General features: G+C 53.0%; 1 protein-coding gene across 1 annotated transcript; it reads left to right on the plus strand.

The window, feature by feature from the left end:
• The first annotated feature begins 2,762 nt into the window (after window positions 1-2,762).
• LOC143640156 (2-oxoglutarate and iron-dependent oxygenase domain-containing protein 3-like) lies at window positions 2,763-22,015 on the plus strand. Its single transcript, XM_077108059.1, has 10 exons — window positions 2,763-2,843; window positions 8,825-9,041; window positions 11,205-11,217; window positions 11,931-11,993; window positions 13,353-13,395; window positions 15,065-15,161; window positions 15,659-15,917; window positions 17,411-17,855; window positions 18,596-18,719; window positions 21,879-22,015. The coding sequence occupies exons 1-10, from the start codon at window positions 2,763-2,765 to the stop codon at window positions 22,013-22,015; spliced, it is 1,479 nt and encodes a 492-aa protein (XP_076964174.1).
• Window positions 22,016-24,946: the final 2,931 nt, after the last annotated feature.

Consider the following 24,946-nt stretch of genomic DNA (forward strand, 5'->3'; position numbering starts at 1 on the left):
CCACATAATAAAAAAATAAAGGTACTGTGTCTGACTACAACTAAAAAATAAACACTAAAACAACAACAACAAAAAACCTGTGCCTGAGAGGAACCCCCCAGGGTAGCTTGAGAAGCAAGGATGGTGTCATCTGCTCACATGTTCAGCCTCTGTGGCTCACTGGCAGATTTGTTTCATTCAGGGAACGCTGTGGATGAGCCAAGCTCCAACAGGTAGCGATGCTCCTGTGCTCTGCACAAAAACCCCCATGCATAAAGTGCCAGTGTTAGAGTAGATTTCAGGTAAATAAAACCCAACCCTCTAAAACCACTGATCCAATCATTAAAATGTTTTATTTTCTAAAAAGGTATTTTCAAAGTTTCACACGATTATTCCCTTACACACGAGCACACCACCGAGGTGTGACACAATCAGTGATGGAAAAGTCGAAGATCCGTATGAGCCAAGAGGATTCCCAGTTCATCGCAAGCCTCAATCACAACCTTGTCAGCAGCGGAACCAGAAGGGGCTGCAATGTATGCCACACCACTCTGAAGAAAAAATTGGTATTGATTTTCAAAACCAGTTTATGCAAAAAACAAAATCCCCCTCCACAGAGCGTAAGCCAATGAAACCTCATTCATACAGGCCAAAGAACAGCATTTGGATGATCCACACATCAAATGAAGAAGTCAAATAATCCTCTAGGTAGTACTGGTTTATATCACATAGCCACAGCTTGGATATGTAACTCCAAGAAATTTAAAAATCAGAAGCATGACTTTGGAAATCATATCTACATGATGCTCAATCCTATGCAAATGCACAATTCCTACTTACCCTTTTAGCTCTGTCAACATTATCCCTGAAAGGGAAGAAGGCATCGGAGCTGAGCGAAGCCTCACTTAGTTTGTCCACCCACTCTTTCTTCTCTGCCTCAGTTAGTAACTCAGGTACTTCCTCGAATACTGCCTGCCACTTCAGCAAATCTTCACCCTGGTGGGAGTGAGGACAAGTTAGTCTAACACCATCTTTAGTTCTAACTGAAGAAGAGCAAAGCAACAGGGACAGAAACGCACTTGGGCATTTTAATGACACAACTAGACATATTTTAAGAAGTTCTTTGATGTTTCTAAAAACATTTTCATTAAGGAAGAAAAGTGATTCTAAGTTTACCAAATATAGACTATATCATTTTTACTTTCTAAATCAGTTTATTCCAAATATTTGATCTCAAATCTCTTAAGTTAAATCCACTACGTTTTATCCCTGTACTAAAGCTGTGCTCACCTACTAAGTGGACATGTTTCAGATTCCAATCAGCCTCTAGTATGTTCAACCTACATGGCGCTTTTGGTGGGGGTGGAATCATTTTATGGAGTTCTGAATGACAAAGAAACTCTCTGAGAAACAGGTGAATTCTAAATTAGTTCATGAACCTACATACAGTACCATTTAAAGAACCTCTGCTGGCTTTCTTAAACACTCCCACTGTTATTAGAATTTTCAAAGCCTGCAACCTAACACTCAGGTACCTAGCAGAAAGCATGAGGCAGAGTGGCCTCAATGGTGAGTTTGGCAGCATCCTCTCTGCTGGCCTGGGCATTTGACTACCCTTCCCCCCAAGTGCACTCACCTGGTGCGCTCTGGGCAAACTGGGCCTCCTGGATGACGGCGAGTTTGGGCTGTGAGGTGCTGAGCTCAGGCTCCAGGGGGGCTGGCGAACCTTCACGTGACAGGCTCTCAGGGGTCTGGGCACCACTTGAGTGAGCAGATAGCAATCCCGCATGGTTGGGAGAGGCTGGGGCACTCCTGAGTCACCAAAACAAGATAGCATCCTTTACAGTGATCCCTCATGGAAAGGGACTGTTTTCTTAATGAGTTCACTTTGCAAAACAGTATCCTTTGTCTTCTGCCCACTAACTGCAGTTCCATGAGTCTGACTCTGGTGAGCTGAGCTGTGTGCTCAGGGAGGCTCAGGCACCTGGGGCAGCATCACCCTGGGCCTGGGGCTGCTGCCTCTGAAGCAGCTCCTGTGCAGTCAGACAGTGGGCAAGCTAGGGGCTTTAAGACTTACACTTCATGTGTGTTTTTCTTGGTGGGGGGGGGCTTAAAAACAAGATTATTAATGAAGCTAAAAATCGGTGGTTTAAAATCAGGCAAATAAACAATCTTGAGTTTAAGCAGCTAAAGGGTAGTTTTAGAGAACTGTCCACATGCCAAAGGAAAGCAAGGCCTCACAAGCCGGCTGCCTCGTTGCTGAGGTGCAGGAGCCTGAGGAACGGCAGGGCAGAGCATCCAACACTTTTCCAAATCCCCATCCCAGCATTCAATCAAAATGCACCTGGCAGTTCCTTCTTGTTCAGAAGAGGACGTTCCCAGTCCACTGAAGGAGTTTAGGACCACAGGTGAGGTCTGAGGTCCCTTTTCCTTACCTAGACGAGAGTGGTCCCAGAGGGGTTCTAAAGCAAGGCACACCCCTAGGCCGTCTTTTCCTAAAAGCCTGCTCTATCAGTTTGCTCTCAGAGGCTGGGTCTATCCTCCAGAAGGAGCCTTTGCGTGGTTCTTCCTGGGAACGCGGGTCTTTGATGAAATAATGGTTCAGAGAGAGACTGTGGCAAATTGAATTCTATGAAACATAAAAAAAATACGTAGAATTCATATAATTCTTTGCTGAGAAATAAAAATGTGCCCTAGTTTTTGGCCCTGCGAAGCAGAAACCTGGGGGAGCAGCTCCTGCAGAGCAAGAGTCCTGTGCTGGGGGAGCAGCCCTCCCTGTAAGCATGGCTCAGCGCAGACTTGGCCCTGGGTTCGACCTCTCAGATGGAGTGGGGGGCACAGCTCATGAAGCTCCTGAGCTGCAGGCAGGCAGGCAGGCAGGCACTGGGTCAGGGTGAGGCCTGCAGCACAGAGAGATGCCATTCCCCACCTCCAACTCCCAGGGTAGAAAACCGAGGCCCACTTCTGCCACCACCCAGCCTCTCCCAGGCAGAGCCAAGACCTCACTGATAGTTTTCCCTGTTCAGAGAAACAGACCTGAGTCACCCCTTCACAATACCATGTTGCCAGAGTTAGCTTATAGAATCTGCCATGCCATCTGAAGTGCACTGATCTGGTACAGAGTATTCAACAAACCGGCAAAAGCTTGGCACCATTACTACTGTCACTTTTCTAGTAACAGACACTTGTGTTGTTTGTAAAGTACGTCCACAAGCACAGTCATGACACAGACGCACAGGAAAAACCCCCCTCAACTTGAGTCCATCCTTCTACTTCAGAAGATCCCAGCTATAGGCCTACCAGAGGAGACTCCAAGGGAAGCTCCCCACTGTGGCCTGACCCAGGAATACCAGAAGCCAAATGGGACCAAAGTCACTGATCAATAAACATTCCATGCATTTACACTTTTAAACTTCTACAAATTTTCAAAGTGATAATAACTCAAAATAAAATTGGGGGCTATTCAAAGATCATTCCTAACTGCCCCCCCCCCCCAATTAATCTTACAGTTAGAACTGCTACCCATGGCCTAAAATTCTGATTTGTCAAAGACAGCTAGGAAAGCAAACACATATCAAATATTACTGCACAAACAATCTCAGAGACCATTCAAAATTTTAACTGGTCACAGGATGGAATTAAGGCCTCTGGCCCCTGTGGACCTGAGTTTTCTCATGGGAAGCACAAAGGGGCAAGCTGTGTTTGGTGTGATTGTGTATAAATACATGTATTTGTTGAGAATTAGTACATTTATTTGGGGGACAGGGTAGAAGGGACTGAACCTAGGGGCACTCAACCACTAAGCCACATCCCCAGCCCTTTTTATTTTTTGAGACAGGGACTTGCTGAGTTGCTGAGGCTGGCTTTGAACTCACGATCCACCTGCCTCACACTCTGGAACTGCTGGGATCACAGACGTGGGCCATGGTGCCCCGCTAACTTAGTATATTTTAACAACCAAAGAAAACTTGCAATGGTGTTTGTCACCAGGTGTAGCTGATAACCAATCTTCCTCTCAACTCCTCTGAAAGTCAAACATCTGTTCTCAACATCCAAAGACAGAGAAGCCAACGTCTGCCCACCACGTTAACCCTCTTACACCGGCAAGAGACAGACATTCCAAGACTGTGGATCAAGAGAAACAACACCAGCAAAAGCCACAGCTAGCCCAGGCTCAGGCACCCCAGTACAAAAATCCAGAACCCAAAATGCAAAAGAATGTGAGACTGTTGAGCATCAGCATGACAAGACCCCACTCTGGGCCAGGGGCTCCGCCGTGGCCAAACAGAAGCTCCCCAAGTACTACACAGCTTCGCTTTGGGGCTGTGTGCAGGTGTGTAGGGATAGGATGAACTGTGATCTCCTTTCCCCAGGAGATCTTGTGGTGTGTATTCACATGTCCCCAAACTGAAAAAGCCTAAAATATGAAACTCCCTGGCCCCAAGCATTCTGGATAAGACCTGTGCACAGGAGAAGCCTTGCAAGTGCCTTGCAGGTTCACAGCTCCCTCACCCACCAGCACCCACCGCCAAGGCAGTGACCCGGGAGGAACACGGAAGCACAGTGGGAACGTGGCTTCAGGGCCAGGTTCTTTACACAGGGACAGGACATGGCAGAGGCAAGGCAGCTCTGCTACCCCCAACAGCACTTGTGGGAGCATGGGTCTTTGCTAGCAGCCCCATCAGGAACGGCTCTGGACAAGAAGAACTTTTTCAGTGTTACAGGTCTTCTCTTCATATTCAGCATTTAAAAATAACAAGCCACTTTTTCTAAGAAAAGTGATTTCTAGATCATTAGAGTTCAGCATTTGGGCTTGAACACACAGCAATGGAAAGGAAGAACTCTCATCCTGGTTTGAACCAAGTGGCACAGGCCTTGAGTTACCTTGGGAGTGGGCACTTTTCTGTTTGTGTCTACCTTCAGTGTCTATCATGTCCTCCTGTTTACTTCCTCCTATTTTCCATAGCCTCCGTGGCTGGGAAATCACAGGTGAAAAAAAAAAACAGAAACAGACTGAGCTACAATGCATTTGGATTTTGTCATTTTTCAAGAGCCTTTAATTCAAATGGTCAACATGCCAGTGTTAGGGTAGCTGGCGCAAATATCCACGAAGGACACATGTCTGAGTTCAAGCAAAGGTTTGTTGACAGGGAATATCTGCTAGGCCGCCCTTCTGCAAGGTGCAGCAGCCTGCCAGAAAAAACTTCTCAACTACATAGTCAAGTATAAAAGAGTAGTTTAAAAATAACCTATCTCGTCCTGTGATTATTATGTGGCATCTTTGCTGTGGTTTTGGTAGTTAGGGACTCTTTCAGGGTGGGCCTTAACGGGAAGGTCATGCCTGCATGGGTGGCAGGTGCTGATTTTCAAAATGGAGTTACTTTGGCCTAAGTACCTGACAGACAGAAGAGCATATTTTAATTCCTTCAATGACAAGAAACCCTATGGTAGAATACTATCCCCCCCCCCTTTTTTTTTGGTACAGGGGATTTCTCTCAGGGGCACTGAGCCACATCCTCAGCCCTATTTTGTACTTTTTATTTAGAGACAGGGTCTCACTGAGTTGCTTAGCACCTCTCTGTTGCTGAGGCTGGCTTTATACTTGTGATCCTCCTGTCAGGCTCTGGAGCTTCTGGGATTACAGGTGTGTGCCACCACGCCTGGATCATATTTGCAATCTTTTCATGTCCTTTTTTTTTGAGACAGGGTTGTTACCCCTAGAATGGAGCCACCCTCCTGCCTCAGTCACCTAAGTAGCTGGGCTGCAGGCATGCCTGGCTTTTACATGTCCTTTTACAAATATAGAATACAATACACTTTTCTCTACCTTGCCATTTTCAAGAAGCAACGGATGCCCCAGCAATACACATTTTCTTATAATGTGCCTGTTGCTGAAATCTTGCTCCTTGTTCCTGATGCCAATCCAATAATGATGACATAGTTTTGAGAAAAAGGAAAATGAAGGTTTATTGATTTGTTTCTGGGGACTCCTCTCCCAGAAGCTGTAATTCTGCCCATTATCTTGAACCAGAGGGGGAGAATTAAAGAGGTGGTTCAAAGGCTACATTCCAGCTGTTCTGTGTTGGAGCTGTAATTCACTTGTTAATTTGGGAGATAGTCATTTCTGAGATCTTCTGGTACCATCCCCAAAGTCTGGATAACTTGTTCCTTATGGTGGCTGTGTACTCAGGGACAGATAAATTTTTCTAGGTTGGGGAAGAAAGGTAATCCTGTTTCTCCTGAGATTATTAGAGAGGCACAGGGAGAGCACAGCAGTAAGGGTTATATTCAAAGCATACCGTGGACCACTGTTACATTCCTATAGGGGCAAAATTTCTAGGGTCATGGATGCTGTTGTACCTGTACTTTCATAAACTCGAATCATACAGTCTTGTTAATATCTTGCTTAAATTATTAAGAACATTCTGAATACCAGCCCTGCGGTGTTGACCCAGCACCACACGGACACCTAGACTGAAAACTCCTATGTTGTGCAGGATCCCTGGGGTGCACCTTGAGTCACCTCATCCCAAGCAGGAGACCCCAGGGTGGTGGTGCGTTCAGACCTAGCTTCCTTGCCTCTCCCTTCCTTCCTAGCTGTCTGTCTTGCACCTGGGGTGACTTGGTCCCTGCTGCTGAGTCTGCAGCCTAAGCATCCAGCTGCCTGCTGTTGGATGGCCTGGCTGTCGCCCTGCCAGGCACAGAGTTCCAGGGGCAGAGACATATGGGCCTGGCTGGGGTCAGCTGTCCAGCCTGGTCTAATCAGCAGAGGCCAGGTATCCAGAGGCAGTTCTCATGGATGGGGGAATCTTCATGAGCCCCAAAGACACCCCTGGAGGAACCTGTGGCCCTTTCTAAAATGACCCTGTGTACCCACAACTCACTTTGCTGTTCCACCTTGGAACTCTTCTCACTGGAATCCACGAGTCATTCACGTGACACTGTGAAGAGCTGGAAGAGGGAACATGGAAGGCCCCTCCTCTTCAGGAACAGGTGTACCTGTAGCAGCAAGTGCTGTCCCTCCTGCCCACTGTCTGTCCAGGCCTTGGCCCATAAAGGCTGTCACACACGCACACAACCTTGGCATACAACCTTGGCACTGCTTGAACCCCATGGTCAGCCCTGGACTGTTGGATGGCTTCTTGTTGGCAGATCTTTGTGCTGTGCCCTGTGCTCCTGGCCAGCTATGGAGACTGGAGACTCCCATTCCAGGGTGCTCCCTCCCACTGGGCTCTGTGGGTGGGCCAGGGGTGCCACTTGGGGTCACTCCATCTTCTCTCCCATCACCAAACAGGGTCAGTCCTGCCTGGTCAGATGGTCAGGGGCCATACACAGCCCCAGCTGCTTCTTTAGGGGTGGGGCGTGGTGGGCTTCCTCCCATTCCCATCTCCGGCTTCCCTGACCCTGGGCAAGTGCCCAGAGCAGCTCAGGATTGATGGGCCATCTTTTTATTTTTCATTTTTAGAGCTTTATAGTTTTACATAGTAATTGTGTTCATCCCCACAAAGTCATACATGCATGGAATTTGATTTTAGTTCATGATTCCCCTTTTCTTTCCTATTCTTCCTCCCTCCCCTGTTCTCCTTCCTCTGCTCTACTAGACTTCCTTTCTCTCATCTATTTATGTGTGTGTGTGTGTGTGTGTGTGTACATAGGGTTAGGGTTAAGTTATATATATATATAAGGTACCAGAGTTTAAACACAGGGTCACTTAACCACTAAGCCACATCCACAGCCCTTTTTATTTATTTATTTTTGAGACAGGGTCTCACCAAGTTGCTTAGGGCTTCTCTAAGTTGCTGAGGCTGGCTTTCAACTTGAGATCCTCCTGCCTCAGCCTCCTGAGCTACTGGGATTACATGCATGTGCCACTGTGCCCAGCTAATTTATATTTGATCTGTGCTTTCCACCTGTGCATAAAGGTAAATTTCCTGTGATGTATTTACATATGCACATGACAGTATTTTTTTAAAAAAATTTAGTTGTCAGTGGACTTTTATTTTATTTATATGTGGTGCTAAGAATCTAACCCAGTGAGTCACAGATGCTAGGCAAGCTCTCTACCAGTGAGCCCCAGCCCCAGCCTATGTCATGAGTTTTTAAGAACTCATTCTGCATTGCCTCCCCTACCCCATCCCTCCTCTCTACCTCTTGATTTCCTTCTTCAGTACTGATCTTCCTTTTATATTTATGATAGTCTATCCCTCCCTCTCCCTTTCCTTTTATTTTACTCTTGCTTCTGCACACGAGTGAAAACATTGACCTTTTTTAATGACAAATAGAATGCTATTGTGTATACATACCACAGTTTTGTAATCCATTCATCTATTGATGGGCCTCTGGGTTGATACCATAATTTAGCTATTGTGAATTGTGCTTCTATAAACATTGGGGTGGGTCTGTCGCTATAGTATGCCAGTTTTAGATCTTTTGGAAAGATACCAAGGAGTGGGTTACTGTATCATGTGGTGGCTCTGTCCCTAGTGTTTTGAGGAGTGTCCCAACCACCCCAGAGTGGTTGTACTAGTTTGCAGTCCCACTGGCAGTACACGAGTGTTCCTTCTCCCCCCAACCTCACCAGCATTTATTGTTGTTCAGAATTTATTATTTTATTCTTGGTTTTTGCCATTCTGACTGGAGTGAGATGGAATCTCAGTTTGGTTTTGGTTTGCATTTCCCTGATTGCAAGAGCTGTTGAACATTTTTCCATCTGTTTGTTGGGACGGGCCCTTTTTGACCAGAGGCCAGCCTGGACACAGCCATGTGACATGTTCTCTGCCCCTGTCTGCACTCCCAGCATATGCAACTGTGGTCCGGTGACAGTGATTGTGTTTTCTGTTCCCAGGAACAAAAAGGATCACCGCAGGAGACGCCAAGGGACACGTGGCTAAGGATCATGGGCCTGGGGGCTGGCCTCGTGCTGGCTGCCTTCCTGCTCTGGAGCAGCCTGGGGACCGAGGATGGTGTCACCGAGGTCCTGGCCCATCGTGGCGAGGTCCTGGCAGGCATGTTCATTGAGGTGCCCTGCTCTGAAGACTATGATGGCCACAGGAGGTTTGAAGGTATGGTGTCCCCAGCCCAACGGCAGTTCTGAGAGCCATAGGCCTCTGTGCAAATTGTTTCATGGCCATTGCTGGACAATAGTGGCTCAAGCTACAAGCTGCCAGGCAGCAGATGACTGTCCCTCCTGTTCAGCTGGAACTGACTGGCCTGGGAGCAGAGGCAGTGTCCCTGGTCTGGTTGTTCCAGTGGTGCCTGTGGTGAAGTCACAGACATGGCAAGGTGGGGAAGAGAAAGTTGAGCCAGAAAATACACAGAAGCTGTGGTAACAAGAAGGCCACTGGCAGAGGGCCCTCCCAGCACACCGCCCAGCCCCAACCCAGCACTGAAAGGGCAGCCAGCACAGGTGAGAGGCTGGAGAGGCGCGGGGCCCAGAGGAACCCCGGCATATCCAGGCCTACTGCTGTGGGCCAGTCAGCACCCTGGAGAGCACACGTCTTACAGGGCTGGCCCACACCAGGGCCTGCCACTTCTCTGACTGTTGCATGTTCCTGAACCTTCTCTGCCACCCAGATGTGTTCTCAGTTTTTAAAACCTAGCACTCGAGACTAGTTTTTTAGGACAGAATTAGATATTTTTATTACAATATTTTTGCAGTACTGGAGATTGAACTCAGGGACACTTTGAACTCAGACACACTCCCCCACTGAGCCACATCCCAGCCCTTTTCATTTTCTGTTTGGAGACAAAGTCTCACTGAGTTGCTGAGGCTGGCCTCCAACCTGTGATCCTCTGTCGCCATCTGCCATAGCTGGGGACCTAATGCTGGGTTCACAAAATCTGAATATTCCAATAACTCAAGAAAATGGCAAAGAAAGCACACAAACACACAGAAATTCCTTTTTCAATAATCCAGAGACGGCTCTGCGACCTTGAGGCTCTGTGGAAAGAGTGAGCCACCAGAATTCTTTATTCCTATATAGGGGACACATAAGGGGAGGTTCCATGGAACATTCTATCCCAAAAAGGGCAAAGGGGTAGGATTAAAAAGGAACAGGTGAGTGTAGCTCGTCCCCTGTGGGTGACGCCTACTCCTGGAGCCACACCTTGCTGTCCACGCTGGGGTGACACCCGAGTTATCGACCAGGCTCTATTAATTATTGCCAGACTGAAGCAATAATTGGTCAGTGCCCTGGGACTTCAGGGCTTAAAGATGGCTGCATCCATGGCAGCTCCCGGCAACCCCCTGCCTCAGCCTCCTGAGTCACTGGGGTTACAGGCAGTGCCACTGTGCCTGGAAAAACTAGCTTTTTTTTGCTTTGTTTTTTTAATTCAATGCCTTGGACTAGGAACAAGAAAAGATTGCCAAGTTCTCCTACAAAGGGGTCCATTGAAATGCACATGAACCCGAGCTCCTGCCACCCAATGGGATGAGAGGAGGCAGGTGTGGCCATGGAAGAAGGTCAGTGAAATGACCACTGAGGTCAGTAGAGTTACGGTCCCCCGTCACTGTTGCTCTGAATCTTAGCACTCCTCCCTCTGACATCCCAGTTTCAACAATGATTTTGTTTTGTGTGCTGGGGATTGAACCCAGTTCACAAGCCAGGCAAGTGCCCCAGCACTGTGTGTGTATATGGCACCCCGCTCCCAGCACTAGGGGTTGAACCAGGGGTGCTCTACCACTGAGCCACACGCCCACCCTTGTTATCTGTATTTTCTGACAGGGTCTCGCTAAGTTGCTAAGGCTGGCCTTGAACTCGTGATCCTCCCACCTCAGCCTCCCAAGTACCTGGTACCACTGCACCTAGCCATACTTTTAAATTTTAAAAGTTCATGGGGTCAGAAATGGCACATCTATAATCTCAGGAAGCTGAGACAGGAAGATTGCAAGTTTGAGGCCAGCTTCAGCAATTTAGTGAAACCCTCAGCAACTTAACAAGATCCTGTCTCAAAATAAAAAGGGCTGGGGATGTGGGTCTGTCCACCCAGTGCCCCTGGGTTCAGACACCCCTTACAGGTTGAAATAAGAATCTGCTCTTCTTACATGAAGGGCAGAGGAAGGCCCCACAGGCCCGAGCCTGGTGCTGGTGCTGGGTGTATGGCCTTTACTTATTTATGTGGTTCCTGGATGATGGCTCCATTTCCAGGTTCTAGGTTCACTTTCTGAGTAGGAAGAAGGAAAAAGGGATAAAAAGCAAATTGTAGCCAGCCTGATGTATCCTTAGGTTGCTCACCTTGGTCCAGGGCGTGGCCCTGCCTTTTGCTGCCAGAACACAGGACTGATTACCTGTTGGGCTCACATCTGATGCACTTCTGCATCCTGGCCCCATCTACCACTGCCCTGTCCCTGTTCACCCCAGCCCTGTCCACCACAACCCTGTCCCCATCTACCTTTCTGGTTGCCATCTACCTGGGCCCTACCTACCTCCCTGGCCCCTGTCTGCCCTGGCCCCATCCACCACCTGGCCTCTGTTCACCCTGGCTCCCCTGAGTTCTCAATCGCCTCCCTCTCAGCTCTACAGGTCACCAGGACAGGGAGAGGCAGAGGGACTTGGTGGGAATTGTCAGGGCCCTGAGGAAGGGCATGGCTAGAATTAGGAGTTCTGCCTGGTGTCTTGGAGGGCCTCCTGAGGGAGCCTGAGTGCTCAGACATGTGGTCAGCGTAGCTCAGGAACGCAGGTGGTGTGAGTCTGGGGACACAAATGGCCTCCTGGGGCTGGTCAACCTGTCCATCACAGGGCCACTGGAAGCCCAGGACGTGCATGGACAGAGCTGAGGCTGTGGGCAGGGTGTGCTTCAGTGAGCCGCGTGTTGCTCATCAGAAGTTCCCCTTTAAGCGGTACGTTGGCCACACGGGCCACCCTGGGTCTCTAGAGGGGCCTTGCCAGCCATTGTCCCGGGACAGTGGCTTTAGCAGCCATCTCCTCACCCTGCCTGTTTCCCTCCCCCAGGAAGTGTGGCCGGGGTGTCACCGACATTGTCGTCACCCGGGAGGAAGCACAGCGGATTTGCAGGTACCCCGTGCTGCAGTGCTCTGTCTAGGCACCTGGTCAGGGTTGAGCCATGGGTGGGAGGTGGCAGACTTCAGACAGGTCAGTACGGTCATCATTTCCCAAGTGCTTTCAAGGGGAGACTACAAGTTACTTGCTTCCCACAAGTGAAGGCCATTACCCTGCTGTCCTTTCTGACAGAACATTCCAGAGGCATAGCCTACCCTCAGGGCAGCTTGTCCACAGCTGTCCAGTGAGCCCAAGGCCATCCTGCCTGGAGACTGCCCCCCCTGCTTTGGGGAAGGTCCCCAGATCCTGTTTCCGGGTCTGCTCTCATATTGCCAGGCTTCATCTCCCCAGAGCCTATCCCTCTTGGAATCGCCTGCTCGGAGGCAGTGGTGCTTTTAAAGAACTTGAAGAAAGCTTTGATGTCCAGTCAGTGTTTAGACTCAGTGTGAGAAGTGGCACTCAGCCCTGGAGGCCTCTCCTCTGTCCCCACACAGTGTCCTGCTGAGAGTCCCCATAGGGAGCGCACCTCTTCTATATTCTCCTGCTCTATGGGGATGACCGGTGTTTTACTAAGGGGTCAGAGTCCCTGGTGACCTCAAAATGTCTGTCAGAGCTGCTGGTTCTTGATGGGGGTCTTCTCTGGTCCAGGTGCTGACTGGAGGTCTTTACCTCCCCACCCTGCTGGGCCTCTTCCCCTCCTGAGCTGTGGTCACCCAAGCCCAACCTGCCTAGGAGCAGATCAGTTGGGTCCACCAAGGCTCCTGAGGCCCTCTGACCTCCTTCATGCCAAGCCCCTGTGCCCAAGCCCTGTGTCCTGAGCGCAGGAGGTGGTAGTGTCTGTAAGGTCAGGCAACAGCGGCAACCAAAAGGAGGCAGGTTTTAAAAGGCCGCTGAGCAAGGCTTTATTGAGATTCCCCCCACCCTGGGCAGAACTCTCAGACCGACAGAGCGGATAGGAAGAGGTCTGAGGAGAAACCGTGAGGGGGCTTGACCAGAATGGCATTTTATGGGGCTTACGGCAGGAAGGGAAGGACTTGGGACAGGAAAGGAGATTTTTAGAGTCATTTGTCCCAATGAAGTTGGTCGGGGGAACTGGCTGAGATCCAGGATTGGCCAGGAGACCCTGCTGATTGACAGGTGGTTCCGTGGGCCTGATTGATGTTTCTTTTGCTGCTTGGTGCTTTGTTCCTAAGTCATTTTCATCAACCTGAAAGTGTCTTCACTTGCTCTGAAGGCTGAAGGCTCTGGTCTGCTTGTGTTTTATACATCACAGCAGAGCCTGGAGACATGATCCAGATCACACTGATTCATGTTCCTGGATACCTTAGACAGATTCCAGTCACTCAATTTTGGTTTAAATCATTTTCCCCACAGTATAGCTGAGAAGGGCCTCTCCCTGGGAGGATCCAAAAGAGGGGTGAGTTGGCTGCACCCCCTGCCCACTTCTCTCCTTACCTTTAACTCTGCTCTTCCTGGGGTGGGGGAAGGCACCCCTCTGTGACCCCACCAGTAGGTGGGCTGGCTGGGTCCTCCACAGTGTCCCTGGCACTGACCGTGGTACTGCTCCTGATGGGTACTTGGAGGCACCATGTGTTGGGAGGACAGTGTCCTTGGCCTTGCTGCTGCCTTTTCAAGGTGTGCCACAGATGGCTCAGGACACACTGGCCTTGTAGATCCTGGGGTGGGATGGGGAGGTCGAAAGGCAGGGAGCGGACGGGAAGAGTCAGGAGTGTGTGAGGCTGGTGACAGGCAGCACAGACAGGACAGCTGTGTTGCTGCCCAGAGAGGTCGAGCCCATGAGCAGAGGGTGCTCAGGGGACTCTGCCGCCTTCAAGCCTGAGGCTCTGTAGATCCCCAGGGCCTGTCAGCTGCTGCACAGGCATCAACCCCCCAGAGGTGTGGCACCTGGAGCCTGAGTGTGTGACCAGGTTTGGAAAGAGGCTCTTTGCACATGTAATAAAGGACCTGGAGATGAGGTCATCCTGAATTATCAGGGTGGGCCCTAAACCCAAGGACAGTGTCCTCCCCAGAGGGAGGCAGAGGGAGGCTGTAAAGGAGGAGAAAGAGGCCTGAAGCTGGACTGAGCAAAGGGCTGCATGGCCCAGAGCTGGAAGAATGAGGAAGGACCTTCCCCCGAGTGTCCCAAGGAAGTGCCACCCTGCGACCTCCCAGGTGCAGACTCTGCCTCCAGCATGGTTCCACAGCTGCAGCTGCAGCCCCGAGGCCACGTCCTGTGGACAGGCAGCTCCTGGCCCTCGGCACTGTGCTTGGTGCTTGGCTTGTGGCCCTGTCCTGGGGTCAGGCCTCCTGTGTGTTGGGTAACAGCTTGAGTTATGGTCACGGCACACCTGAGACATCTGGGAAGATTAATTGTCAGACTTTTCTAGAACTTCAGAGTACTTCTGTGATGGTGTGGCCATCTGTAGCTCTCTTCTTGCATCTTAGTTTATTCCAGTTGGGGATTTACTAAATTCCGTGTATGGATGGAATGGTCCTTTACTCTTTCCTGGGCCTCCTGTGGGCTTCATCTTGCACAAAGTTGGTCAGGTGGCTGTGTGGAGGTTCAGCGAGCATTTATTCAGCCCCCATTGCATTTACACCCTGGGCCAGTCATTGTAGTCCTGAGGAGAGGGATGCACACAGGTGAGGTAAGAATGGTCAGCACTGGTGGCCACTCCAGAATGGGAAGGACTTGGAAGTAGGCAGCGGGGGCATGCCCAGCAAGTCTGTGAGGTGCTCATCCAGGAGCAGTGAGCACCTAAGCCAGTGTGTGCCGAGCTCCAGTGTGCCAACCCGGCCAGAGAGTCCCTGGCCACTGAGGGGAGGACAGCACATCCATGCAGTGGACGCCACAGCAGCAAGAGGGAGCAGGCTGTTGGCATGGTAACAGCAGGGCATGCCACTGGTACCAGGATGAGAAAGAGCACAGACCAGGAACCCAGCCCATGCCTCCCCTCAGACTGATTGCAGGTGCCCGCCAGGGCTGCAGGGCACTTTGGGGTGAAGGACATGTCTGCTGTCTGGTCCTGAGGGTCCCATGGAGTGTGCAGGTCAGATCTTATCTGTGCACTTATGTTGGGCTGCAGGAAATGCTGCAGGAAGGTCCCACAGCCCTCTCCACGGCTAGCCCAACAGTGTCGGGGGCACAATGGGGCATAGCGTGGCTCCCTGGAATGGATCTGGGTATGGCCCCTGCGCCTGCATGGCTTTGTGAGGCCCCTTCTGTGTCCTTATGGCTCCAGCCCATGCCTGGAGACAGCCGACCCTCTACCTCCACATCTCCAGGGAAATGGTTGCTCAGGGAAACCCAGACTAGGGTCCAGGGTGCAAGAGGAGGGCCTGGTTGCCTGCACAGCTAGTAGACACCAGTCTAGCAGATCCCACCATCCCAGAGCCTGTGGGCAGCAGGTGCGTGGCTCCTGTGTGAGGGCCCTGAGTGTGGTCCACCCAGGGCCCAGCCTGTGACTTCTGAGATGACCAGCTGGGCCACTGGCCCTCACTTGTTTATTTTGTGCAGTGTGCTTTTTGCTGGTGTGCGTAAACCTGTTTACACAGGAAGTGTACAGTAGCACTTTGATGTCTTGAGTTCAGATCACGTGAAACAACACGAGTATGCAGAGTGAGGGGAGCAGACTGAGTGTCATGTTCTGCTGCCTGAACCTTGGCTGTGCATCTCTCAGGCCTGCAGAGAACAGAGAGGGAAAGCTGTAAAGGCAGCTGCTTCTGGGGGTTCTCGGGGTCCCATGCAGAACCTGGCACAGCTGTGGTGAGGAGAAAGCTGTTTGTGGGACAGCAGCTTCAGGACAGTTTCCGAGAGCATCCCTGGGCTGCTGTGCCAGGTGCTGGGCAAGGTTCCTGCCAGGACACGCCCTCCTCAGGGCACCTGCTATACTCCAGTTTACCTGGCCGCTGGGCGGGGACGGGGGGCACGGTCCCCAGGTTAGTTCAGTGTTTTCTCACTGCTGTTCTTCTGGTGGACATCAGGGGGGTTTGTGGTCCCCTGAGCAGAACCAGGAGGACTGAGGGCAGAAGCATGGGTCCTCCTTGTGTGGCCAGCAGCCACCATGACGGATACTGAGAAGCAGGGCTCTGAGACAGAAGGGATGGGTGACATTGCCTGTGCCTGCAGAGGCCACGGAACAGGTGGGGGGAGAGGGCCAGGGCTTGCAGACAGAAGCAGGACCTGCCATCTGGGGCAGAGCAGCATCTGTCCTGGGGCAACGGCTGGCTGGCCAGTGCTGCGTGGAGACACATTGGTTTGAAGATGGCATTGGAGAATATCACAGACTTTTAGGTCTTTCATTGAGTCCAGAATTTGGTCCAATGCTCTTTGCAAAGCTTTGGTACCTGAGGGTGAACAAGAATCAGGAAAGTTAAGCTAGCCGAACATGACATTCCTGTAGTTCTTCTTGTGCCGTGGTTGGTGACAAATGTTGGTACACACTTGTCCACCCAAAGGAGGCTGGAAGCATTCCTGATGTGACAGGCAGTCCACACAGCCTCTTTGAATGTCACCCCCGCCTCGGGGAAGAACACTGGTTTTCCAAGATGATGAGTCAATGGGGGCATGATGCGGCCCCCTGGTGGGAGCCTGTGTCCAGGAGTACTATTGTCCTGTGACACCCACGTTGAAGGAGCCATGGGGTCTGGAAATGTGCGAGGACTTGTGTGCAGCTGCTCTTAGGCTAAATGCCTGAAGCAGGTTCAGGACGCAGTGCATGTGCTTTTATGTGTGCATGAGGACTCGCATATAGGCAGCACATGTGGATGTGTAGCTTGGCGTGCATTTGTGTGCACCCGCATATGCACATGCAGCTGTGTGTGCACAGAACAGGTGTGTGTGTCGTGTACCTCTGCATGTACTGTAACAAAGGTGTGCACGTGTGTGTGTGTGCATGAGCTATACACAGGTTTATATGAAGTGCATAGGTGTGAGCTCAGGTAGGCCTGTGCATGTGTGTACCTAGGTGTGCAGGCAGAGGTGTGTGTGGTGTGTATGTAGACAGGTATGTATGCACGTTGCCATCTTGGAAAACAAATGTTCATCCCTGTGGCAGGAGTGACATTCACGAAGGCTGTGTATATGTAGACAGGGGTGTGTTGTGGTGTGATGTGTATATGGACAGGGGTGTGTGTGTGTGCCTAGGTATGTATGCATGGGTGTATGTGTGTGCCTAGAATGCAGACGTGTGTGTGTGTGTGTGTGTGTGTGTGTGTGACTGCCTAGGTGTGCAGGGAGTGGTGTATGTGTGTGCCTAGGTGTACAGGGAGGGGTGTGTGTGTGTGCCTAGGTGTGCAGGCAGGGGTGTGTGTGTATGTAGGTGTGCAAGCAGGGTGTGGGTATGTAGGTGGAGGTGTAGACTGGTGTGTCTGGACACTGGAGTCACAGGTGAGCCTGTCCAACCCACTCCCGCTCTGCTCTCCCAGCTTAGGCTCCTGGGGTCTGCACTGCCTGGAGCCTCGATGCTGGTCAGATGCACCTCGGGGCCTGGGGTCCCCCTGGATGCTGCTGTGGCATCTTCAGCTGCAGGGTGGGCTTGCAGCAGGGCTCCTCCTGCTTTTGGGACCCCACCTCCTCCAGGCCTGGCCTGCTCTGGGACCGCAGGTGGGGGAACTGGCCCGTGGGCTCCAGCAGTGTTGTGGTATCTCCTCACCTCTGGGGCCACAGAGAACTCCCATGGACTGGCCAAGCTGTTCCTGAAGGCCACCTTGTGTCCTCGCAAGGACGTGCAGCAGAAGGTGCAGCTCACCATCGCCAAGGCTTTTGGCATCAGTGTGTCTTCGCTGTACCTGACGAAACCCACCTTTTTTTCCCGCATGAACAGCTTGGAGGCCCAGACAGCTCACGATGAGTACTGGAATGCACACATGGACAAGGTGGGCCCTGCGGGGCTGCTAGCTTGGCCCACTTTCTTCTGTGTGGCTGTTGGGCTCGGCCGCAGGCATCTGCTGTGCAGCGCTTATGTCCTGACATTCTGGGCCTTTTCTCCAGGGCGTCAGGGCACATCCTAAGTGGAGGGACAGTTTCCCAGGTGTCAGTGAAGGAGATGAGAAGTGATGTGCTGTCCCCAACATTTACCTCCTGGGCACCTCCCATGCTCCCTTTGCTCACTAATTCGCGCCCTGCCCACCTCCCCGGCTTGGTCTCTCCTTGTCCTCTCAGTTGGTGGAGTGCTTGCATCACATGCAGAAGGCCCTGGGTTTGATCCCCAGCACCACACACACAAACACACACACAAAGTGGGGGTTACTGGGGGTGTGGCTCAGTGGTTGAGAGCCCCTGGGTTCAATCCCCAGTACCAAAAAAAAAAAAAAAGAAAAAGAAAAAAGTCTGGGTCTGCCCCCACCTGGGGGAAGCAAAGTGCCCTCCTCTGGACACTGCCCTCCTGCTTGGTCGCACCTCCCATGGGAGCCTGCCCACCAGCTCCTTGATAGGCCTCAGTTTGTGTTTTGCTGGAACACGCCGCTCAGGTGCCTGGTGCCTGGGAGGCCCCAGCTCAGCACCCACACTGTGCACTCTGCAGGTTCCCACGCTGGAGGGAGAAACTGGCCTGGGGCCAGGACCTGTGGACACCAAGGGCGCTCCCTCCTGAGCCTCTTTCCCACCTCCTCCGCAGGTGACCTACGGTTCCTTCGACTACACCTCGCTGCTCTATCTCTCCGACTACCTGGAGGACTTTGGCGGAGGACGCTTCGTGTTCATGGAGGAAGGGGCCAACAAGACAGTGGAGCCAAGAGCAGGTAGGACACACAGGCTGGCCAGCAGGCCAGGGCTTGGACGTCAGCCTTGCCTAGTCAGTGACCACTTCACACCTGTGCATGTTTGTGGGCTGTGGGTGGACAACTACACTCGGGCAGTGCTGCATTCGCAGAGCGCCTGCTGTATTTTAGGCTTGATGCTGGGGGGTGTCCAGGTCCACCTGCTGCTGTGATACCAGGAAGCCAGTATCTGTGGCTTGAGGTCACTGTAGGTCAGTGGCAGAGCCGGGCACCTGGTGGCATCACTGTGGCACACAGAGTCCTGGGCCCCCTGGGGTGTGAACCTGCTCAGTGCCCTTCTCAGATATGGAGATCTGGGTCAGGTGAAGGCTGCGCGGTGCTCTGTGTCCATCTCCAACACCAAGAGAGTGAGTGGAAACGTCCGGCGAGGCTTCCCGCCTGATGTGAGGCACACATGGCCCCTCAGCGGTCACCTGCCCGGCCCCACCCACCTCCTCCCTCAGAACCCTGGGTGAGGGGTGGCTGGAATGCCCCAGGCTGCCACCCACGCTCAGTGGGTGACCCTTGGAAGGTGAGCAGCACAGTGCCTGGCCTTGGTCCTCCCATCTGGAGGGGGCTCTGGGCACTGAGTGATGTGCAGAGAGGAGAAGCAGCCTGCAGGGATGGACAGCAGGCCATGGGGGGTTACCTCTGCTTGCCAGAAAGCCCCAGGCCATTTGGGTTCTAGGAGCTGGGACCCGGGGCCTCTTTCATCCTTGAGACTCCTGGTGCCTGTGCAGAGAGGTGGCCCCATGGCACGTAGGGAAGGGCTCTCTGAGAAGGACAAGGAGCACCAGGCGGACACCTTTGCCCATAGGGGCCTCTCGTGGGAGGCAGTAGGTGTCCTGCAGTGGGCCTGCACCTGACCTGCGGAAGGTCCTGAGTCCATGGCCCGCAGCCACAAGGTCCACAGTGCCCCTGCCTGCCATGCTGCACCAGGTGGGCATGTCAGAGGTGTGTCGGGCCCGGCTGGCCTTGGTGCTCTGTCCTAGGGGTGCCTGTGACCCCTGCTGGCAGCTCCAGTCCTAAAGCCAGCCCTGTGCTGAGCCTGGAAAGATCAACTGGGTCTGTCCACCTGGGTCTGTTGGGTGTTGGACGCCAGCACGTTGGGAGGCAGGCAGGTCAAGGGATGCGCCTGCATCGGGGCGACCATGGGGGGAAGCCACAGGAGGTGCTGGGGTTCATTCTGGGGGTGCTGGGGGTCTCATGAGGAGGCCACACTGCAGGGACAGAGTGGAGGATTTCCCCTTGTGTGGGGGGTTTGGACACACACTGCTTTTCCTGCAGCATAGGGGTCATGGTGGAAGCTTCCAGACTTGCAATCCTCCTTTCTCATACTCCTGAGCTGCTGGGGTTGTAGATGGCCCTTTGCTCCTGGCCCTGTGAGCACTTATGCCATCACCCCACAGTGGGCTTGGGCTGGGGGCTGCTCTTGGACACAGTGCTGTGGCCGCAGTCCCCCTAACAGGCCTCCTCCTCTAGCTGGGAGGTTCAGCTGGCTCTGTCCTGGCCTCACTCGGTCTTTTGTCACCAGTTTGGCCAGATGTCTGTCCAGCTGCACAGCAGTAGTGCAGCCAGCCTGTTCCCCAGAAGCTCAGTCAGCACTTCTGTGGGAAAACCGTGGACTGCAGCTCTTCAGCAGGTCTTGCTTTTAGACATTTTAAGCATGAACCCGGTAGGTACAGTGGTTACGCCTGTAATCTCAACAACTCAGGAACCGGAGGCGGGAGGACTGCAAGTTCCAGGCCAGCCTGGGCAGCTTAGAGAGGCCCTGTCTCAAAATAAAAAATAAGAAAGGGCAGGGATGTGGCTCAGTTTTTCAAGTGTCTCTGGGTTCATCACCAGTACCAGAAGGGTGAGTAGATAGACAGAGAGACATAGACTGAATTCAGGGTACTTTATTACTGAGCTATATCTCCAGCCCTTGTTTTTTAAATTTTTGGGGGTTCTTTAGGGATTGAACTATGTACACTTAACCACCGAGCCACATTCCCCAGCCGTTTTTTATATTTTACTTACAGACAGAGTCTCGCTGAGTTGCCTAGGGCCTCACTAGGTTGCTGAGGCTGACTTTGAACTTGTGCTCCTCCTGCCTCCACCTCCCGAGATGCTGGGATTACAGACATGTGCCACCCCTGCTGGGCTTATATAATTGCATTTTATGAAACCTGGGTGAGGTCACACAGGTCAGCATGTCAACAGTTTTCTCCATGAGTGGCAAACAGTTTTTTTGTAGAGAAACCTTATAGAGCAAGGAGCAGAGCCCCGGACGTGGGTTTCCAGGCCACTCACTGCAGGGGCTCAGAACTCAGCAAGGCCATTAGAATAGTCAGTCTCCTCGGGTGAAGGGGTCTGGATCAACAGCCCGCAGGAGCCAGGCCTGCCCTGCACAGGGTTTCTCCAGCTCTGCAGTTCTAAGCAGTCTGACTGCATCGGCCACCAGGGTGCGGGGCACATCCAGGGGACTTTCCTCCCCTCTTCAGACTTCGCCAAGTAGCAAGCAGGAGAGGAAGAGACGGGAGGCAGTGGCCTCTGAGGGAAGCCTGGAGCCAGGCCTGTGGCGGACCACATCTGGGAACCTCTGAGGGCTTCCCGATACTGGCCCAGGCTTACTGTGAAGACGTGCCGCAGGCCATCTCAGCACACAAGCGGACATGCACAGGATTCTCTGGGAGGACACCCAGCTGGGCCGTGTCTGAGCTGCCATTGGGTCTCCACCTAAAGGGGGCCGTAGGTGGCAGTGAGCAGCCCCTCTGGTTTGTCCTCTGTACTTGGTCTCTATTCTCCACATGTGGTGAGAAACCAGGTCTTGGACTGCCAGATGGAGGCTGCAGGGCCCTGGAGGTGGGCAGGCTGCAGGGGGCCCTGGAGGTGGGCAGGCTGCGGGGGCAGGGGGGCCTGGAGGTGGGCTGGTTGTGGGGGGCCTGGGGGTGGGCTGGCTTCTGGGGTGCCTGGAGCGCAGCATTTTCGGCAGTCTGCCCGGCCACAGAGGCCCCTGTAGCCCCTTCCCTGTATGGAGCTGGAGGTGTTTCCACCTTGTCCTGTGTCCAGCCAGGTTTACTGGTCATGCTTTTGTGTTGTGTGAAAACCCTGCTGGCCACGCTTGTGGCCTCTGGTCACCTCTCCCCTCTTTTCTCCTAGGGCGAGTCTCCTTCTTCACCTCGGGGTCTGAGAATCTGCACCAGGTGGAGAAGGTTCACTGGGGCACCCAGTACACCATCACCATCGCCTTCACCTGCAACCCCGACCACAGCATCGAAGACCCAGCATTTACGTAGCCGGTGGGGTCCTGGGATCATCCCTGGGGCCTGTCCACACACCCTCCTCTGGGGAAGCAGCCACGGGCGGGTGGCACTCCTGGGCCACCTGAGTGTGCGCCCTGCCCCTCTGGGTCCAGCCCATTCCCTCTGCACAGAGTGCCTTATGGATCATCCTTAATTTTGATTTGCGCTGTTTTAATTTCTCATCTGTCTGTAAATGAAGGAGCAGGTTTTGCTTCATAGGGTCTGTGTGTTTGCTGTGGTGCTGTGTTTGCAGCGAGCCTGAGGGCCCTCCTTCCTCAGGAGAGGTTAGGGGCCTGGGGAAGAAGTACTGTGGACAGGCAGATTTGTTCACCTGGCCTGGTCCAGTTTAAACACCAGTTGGCCCATTGAAGACTCATTGAAGTGTGGGCAGATTTGATGGGAACACCTGCAGGGTCCGCAGTTTCCCCAGGGGCAGAAGCAGAAATGGCAACTTGCAGAAGGTTCTGGTGAGCAGCGGCTTCCCGAGTGGGTGTCTGATGATCCAGATGGCCCTGAGCTGGTGCCTGTCAGCACCAGGCCCAGTGTGTCCCCACCAAGGAGGCTCTCTCCCAGGGCCTTCTGCCTGGGCAGGCTGCCTGTCCCATTGCTTTCTTGTCCAAGTGTTGTCCCGGCCTTTCCTGATAGAGCATCAGTGGTCAGAGGAACCAAAAAATAGCTCAGCTGTGGAGGGAGCCTATGCCTGAGAAGCACACCCATCAGTGTATCCAGGGTCAGGTGTGGTCCCATATTGTTCTATGTGGCTAGTTCTGGGCTTGGGCACCTTCCCCAGGGCAAGGTTTGACCTCTTACTGAGTACCCCTGGGAGCCAGACTCTCCCAATAACCCCTACCTAGTATGCTGAGCAGTGTTGCAGTGTGGCCCGTTGTCCCTGGAGCAGGTACCCCAATGTGGGAGACCAATCTCCCACGTGACTGAGTCATACTCCCCAGCTGGGTGCTGAGGCGCTCAGTCACAGAAATGTGGCAGAGCTTTCCCCACCCTTCTTGGGTTTGAGGGTGGGTCTCTTGGGCATGGGTGTGTCTTGTTAGAGCCCCATGGGTGGAGCTACGCTCACCTGTTCCTTTGTAATATAACCCCTTGCCCTGTTTAGGGTAGAATCTTCCATGGAAGTGCCTTGTGTGTGTCCCCTTCTCTTACTGTGCCCTTGGGTGTGGCCTACCCAGCTGTCAGTCAACCTGACAGTAGACATCATGAAGATAGACTCAGCCCCCTGAAACCTGACCCTTTGCCTCATTTGAATAGCTTCTCCTACCTGTGCTCTCTCTCTCTCTCTTTCTGCCAATCCTTAAGGTCAGAGGAGCTGTCACAGTGACCCCAATAAAAAAGGTACATGTGTCTCTTGTGTGGTTATTTTGTGCAGCCCAGTTAGCCCAGTTTACCTGGAGTGACCCCTGAGTCTTTTAGTTCCGAGAACAGAAACCCAGCACCCTGATGCTGAAGGAAGCTGCTACCCTTGGCCCTCAGGCCCTCAAGAGACCAGGTGCAGGGCTGTCTGGGGCTTGTAAAGCAAGGGGGGCATTTCTAGCCCCCTGGGAGTGAAGGGACCTGAAGCCAGAAGTCTGGGAACTGAGGTCAGCTCTGCCCGTGGTTTGGCAGGCCCTCCTGCACCACATGCCTGGCATGGGCAGTGGGGCCTCTCTGCTGTACACAGGACAGCTGCAGTGTACTTGTTCTGGCAGGTTCCACCGTGCACAGGGAAGAGCTCTGGTGTGGGCAGGGGCCAGAGCTGCAAGCCCTGGGCAGTGGGCAGAAGCACTGGGCCCCTGCAGTCCCTCCCATGCCTACCCTGGGGAATACTAGAGTAGGGGCCATGTTGTTAAGGGGGAGTTGGTGGATCTGGGAAGGTGGACAGTCCAGCTCTGCTGCTGGGCGTGCTGGCTTCTCGGGGATGGCAGCTGTATGGGCCTGACCAGTTAGGCTATAGTTCCCAGGCCCTGCTGAAAAAGCTGTGTCCTCCCCCACACTTGGGCTTTTCTTTATTTATGCCTCTTGGCTTCCCAAAATTATGCTTGGGACATGCCAGATCCCTACTGTGGAACCCCACGGTTGCGCCATCTGGTCCCAGCCCTGGGGTCCTGCATGGGGCTGGGCACTTCTGTCCTTGAAGCTGCTGCCTCGTACTGCTGGAGAGCTCGGTGGTGGCTCAGGCTGGCCAGACACTGGAGAGAAACAAGCCACCTGGGTGGAGACAGGCCATGGGGCTGGACAAGGCCTCAGAGGCTTCTCAAGGGACACTTGACCAACAGCAGACCCTGAATCTCTATCCTCATAGCTGGGGCCAAAGCCAGGCCTGTGCATCAGCCACAGGCAGAGCTCTGGGGCTGTGGGAGGAGCCTGCAGGATGTCCTCGTGGCCAGGGGAGGGCGTCAGAGGACCAGATCTGAGCAGTCATCACCTGGGTGACCACGCATCAGACAGGGCTCCAACCCATGCTTCACAGACCCCCAGCTTCCCTGGAAGGGCAAGACAGATACAGGCCCTGCCAGCTGGCTCCCTCCTCTTTGGGCTTCACCAGTGGGCATAGCAACCCAGAAGACCAATTCCTGGTCAACACCAAGCGTCTGATGTCCTGTGTAACTCTGGAGTGCTTTGTTTTAAGGTCTCCACAAACACATCACACGGAAGCCAGGGGACAGAAGCCTGGGGAGGATGGGCACTTGCAGGGTCAGGTGTGAGGTTTTGCTTTTACACCTAGAGCTGTTCAGGAGGAGCTGAGGGACCCAGGGATGTGGCCTGGGGGGCCACCCTGCCTGAGGATCTCTATGGTGCTGCTGGCCTCTGGCGAGACATCTCAGTCACCAGACATCTCTTTCCCATGCCTTCAGCAGGGTTCTGGGGCTCAGGGTTGGGGGCACTTCTGCTTGTCACTGAGACAGGAAGGGGACTCTCCCCAACCTCCCTCTT

This window comes from Callospermophilus lateralis, unplaced genomic scaffold (assembly GCF_048772815.1).
Source record: "Callospermophilus lateralis isolate mCalLat2 unplaced genomic scaffold, mCalLat2.hap1 Scaffold_124, whole genome shotgun sequence".
NCBI lineage: Eukaryota > Metazoa > Chordata > Mammalia > Rodentia > Sciuridae > Callospermophilus > Callospermophilus lateralis.

Bases quoted from the DNA above. Each gene is read 5' to 3' on its own strand.
- LOC143640156 (XM_077108059.1), top strand. From the start codon at position 2,763: ATGGCTCAGCGCAGACTTGGCCCTGGGTTCGACCTCTCAGATGGAGTG. The intron at 15,162-15,658 runs GTATGGCCCCTG...TGCATCTCTCAG, and splicing joins GCTCCCTGGAATGGATCTGG to GCCTGCAGAGAACAGAGAGG. The intron at 18,720-21,878 runs GTAGGACACACA...CTTTTCTCCTAG, and splicing joins GACAGTGGAGCCAAGAGCAG to GGCGAGTCTCCTTCTTCACC.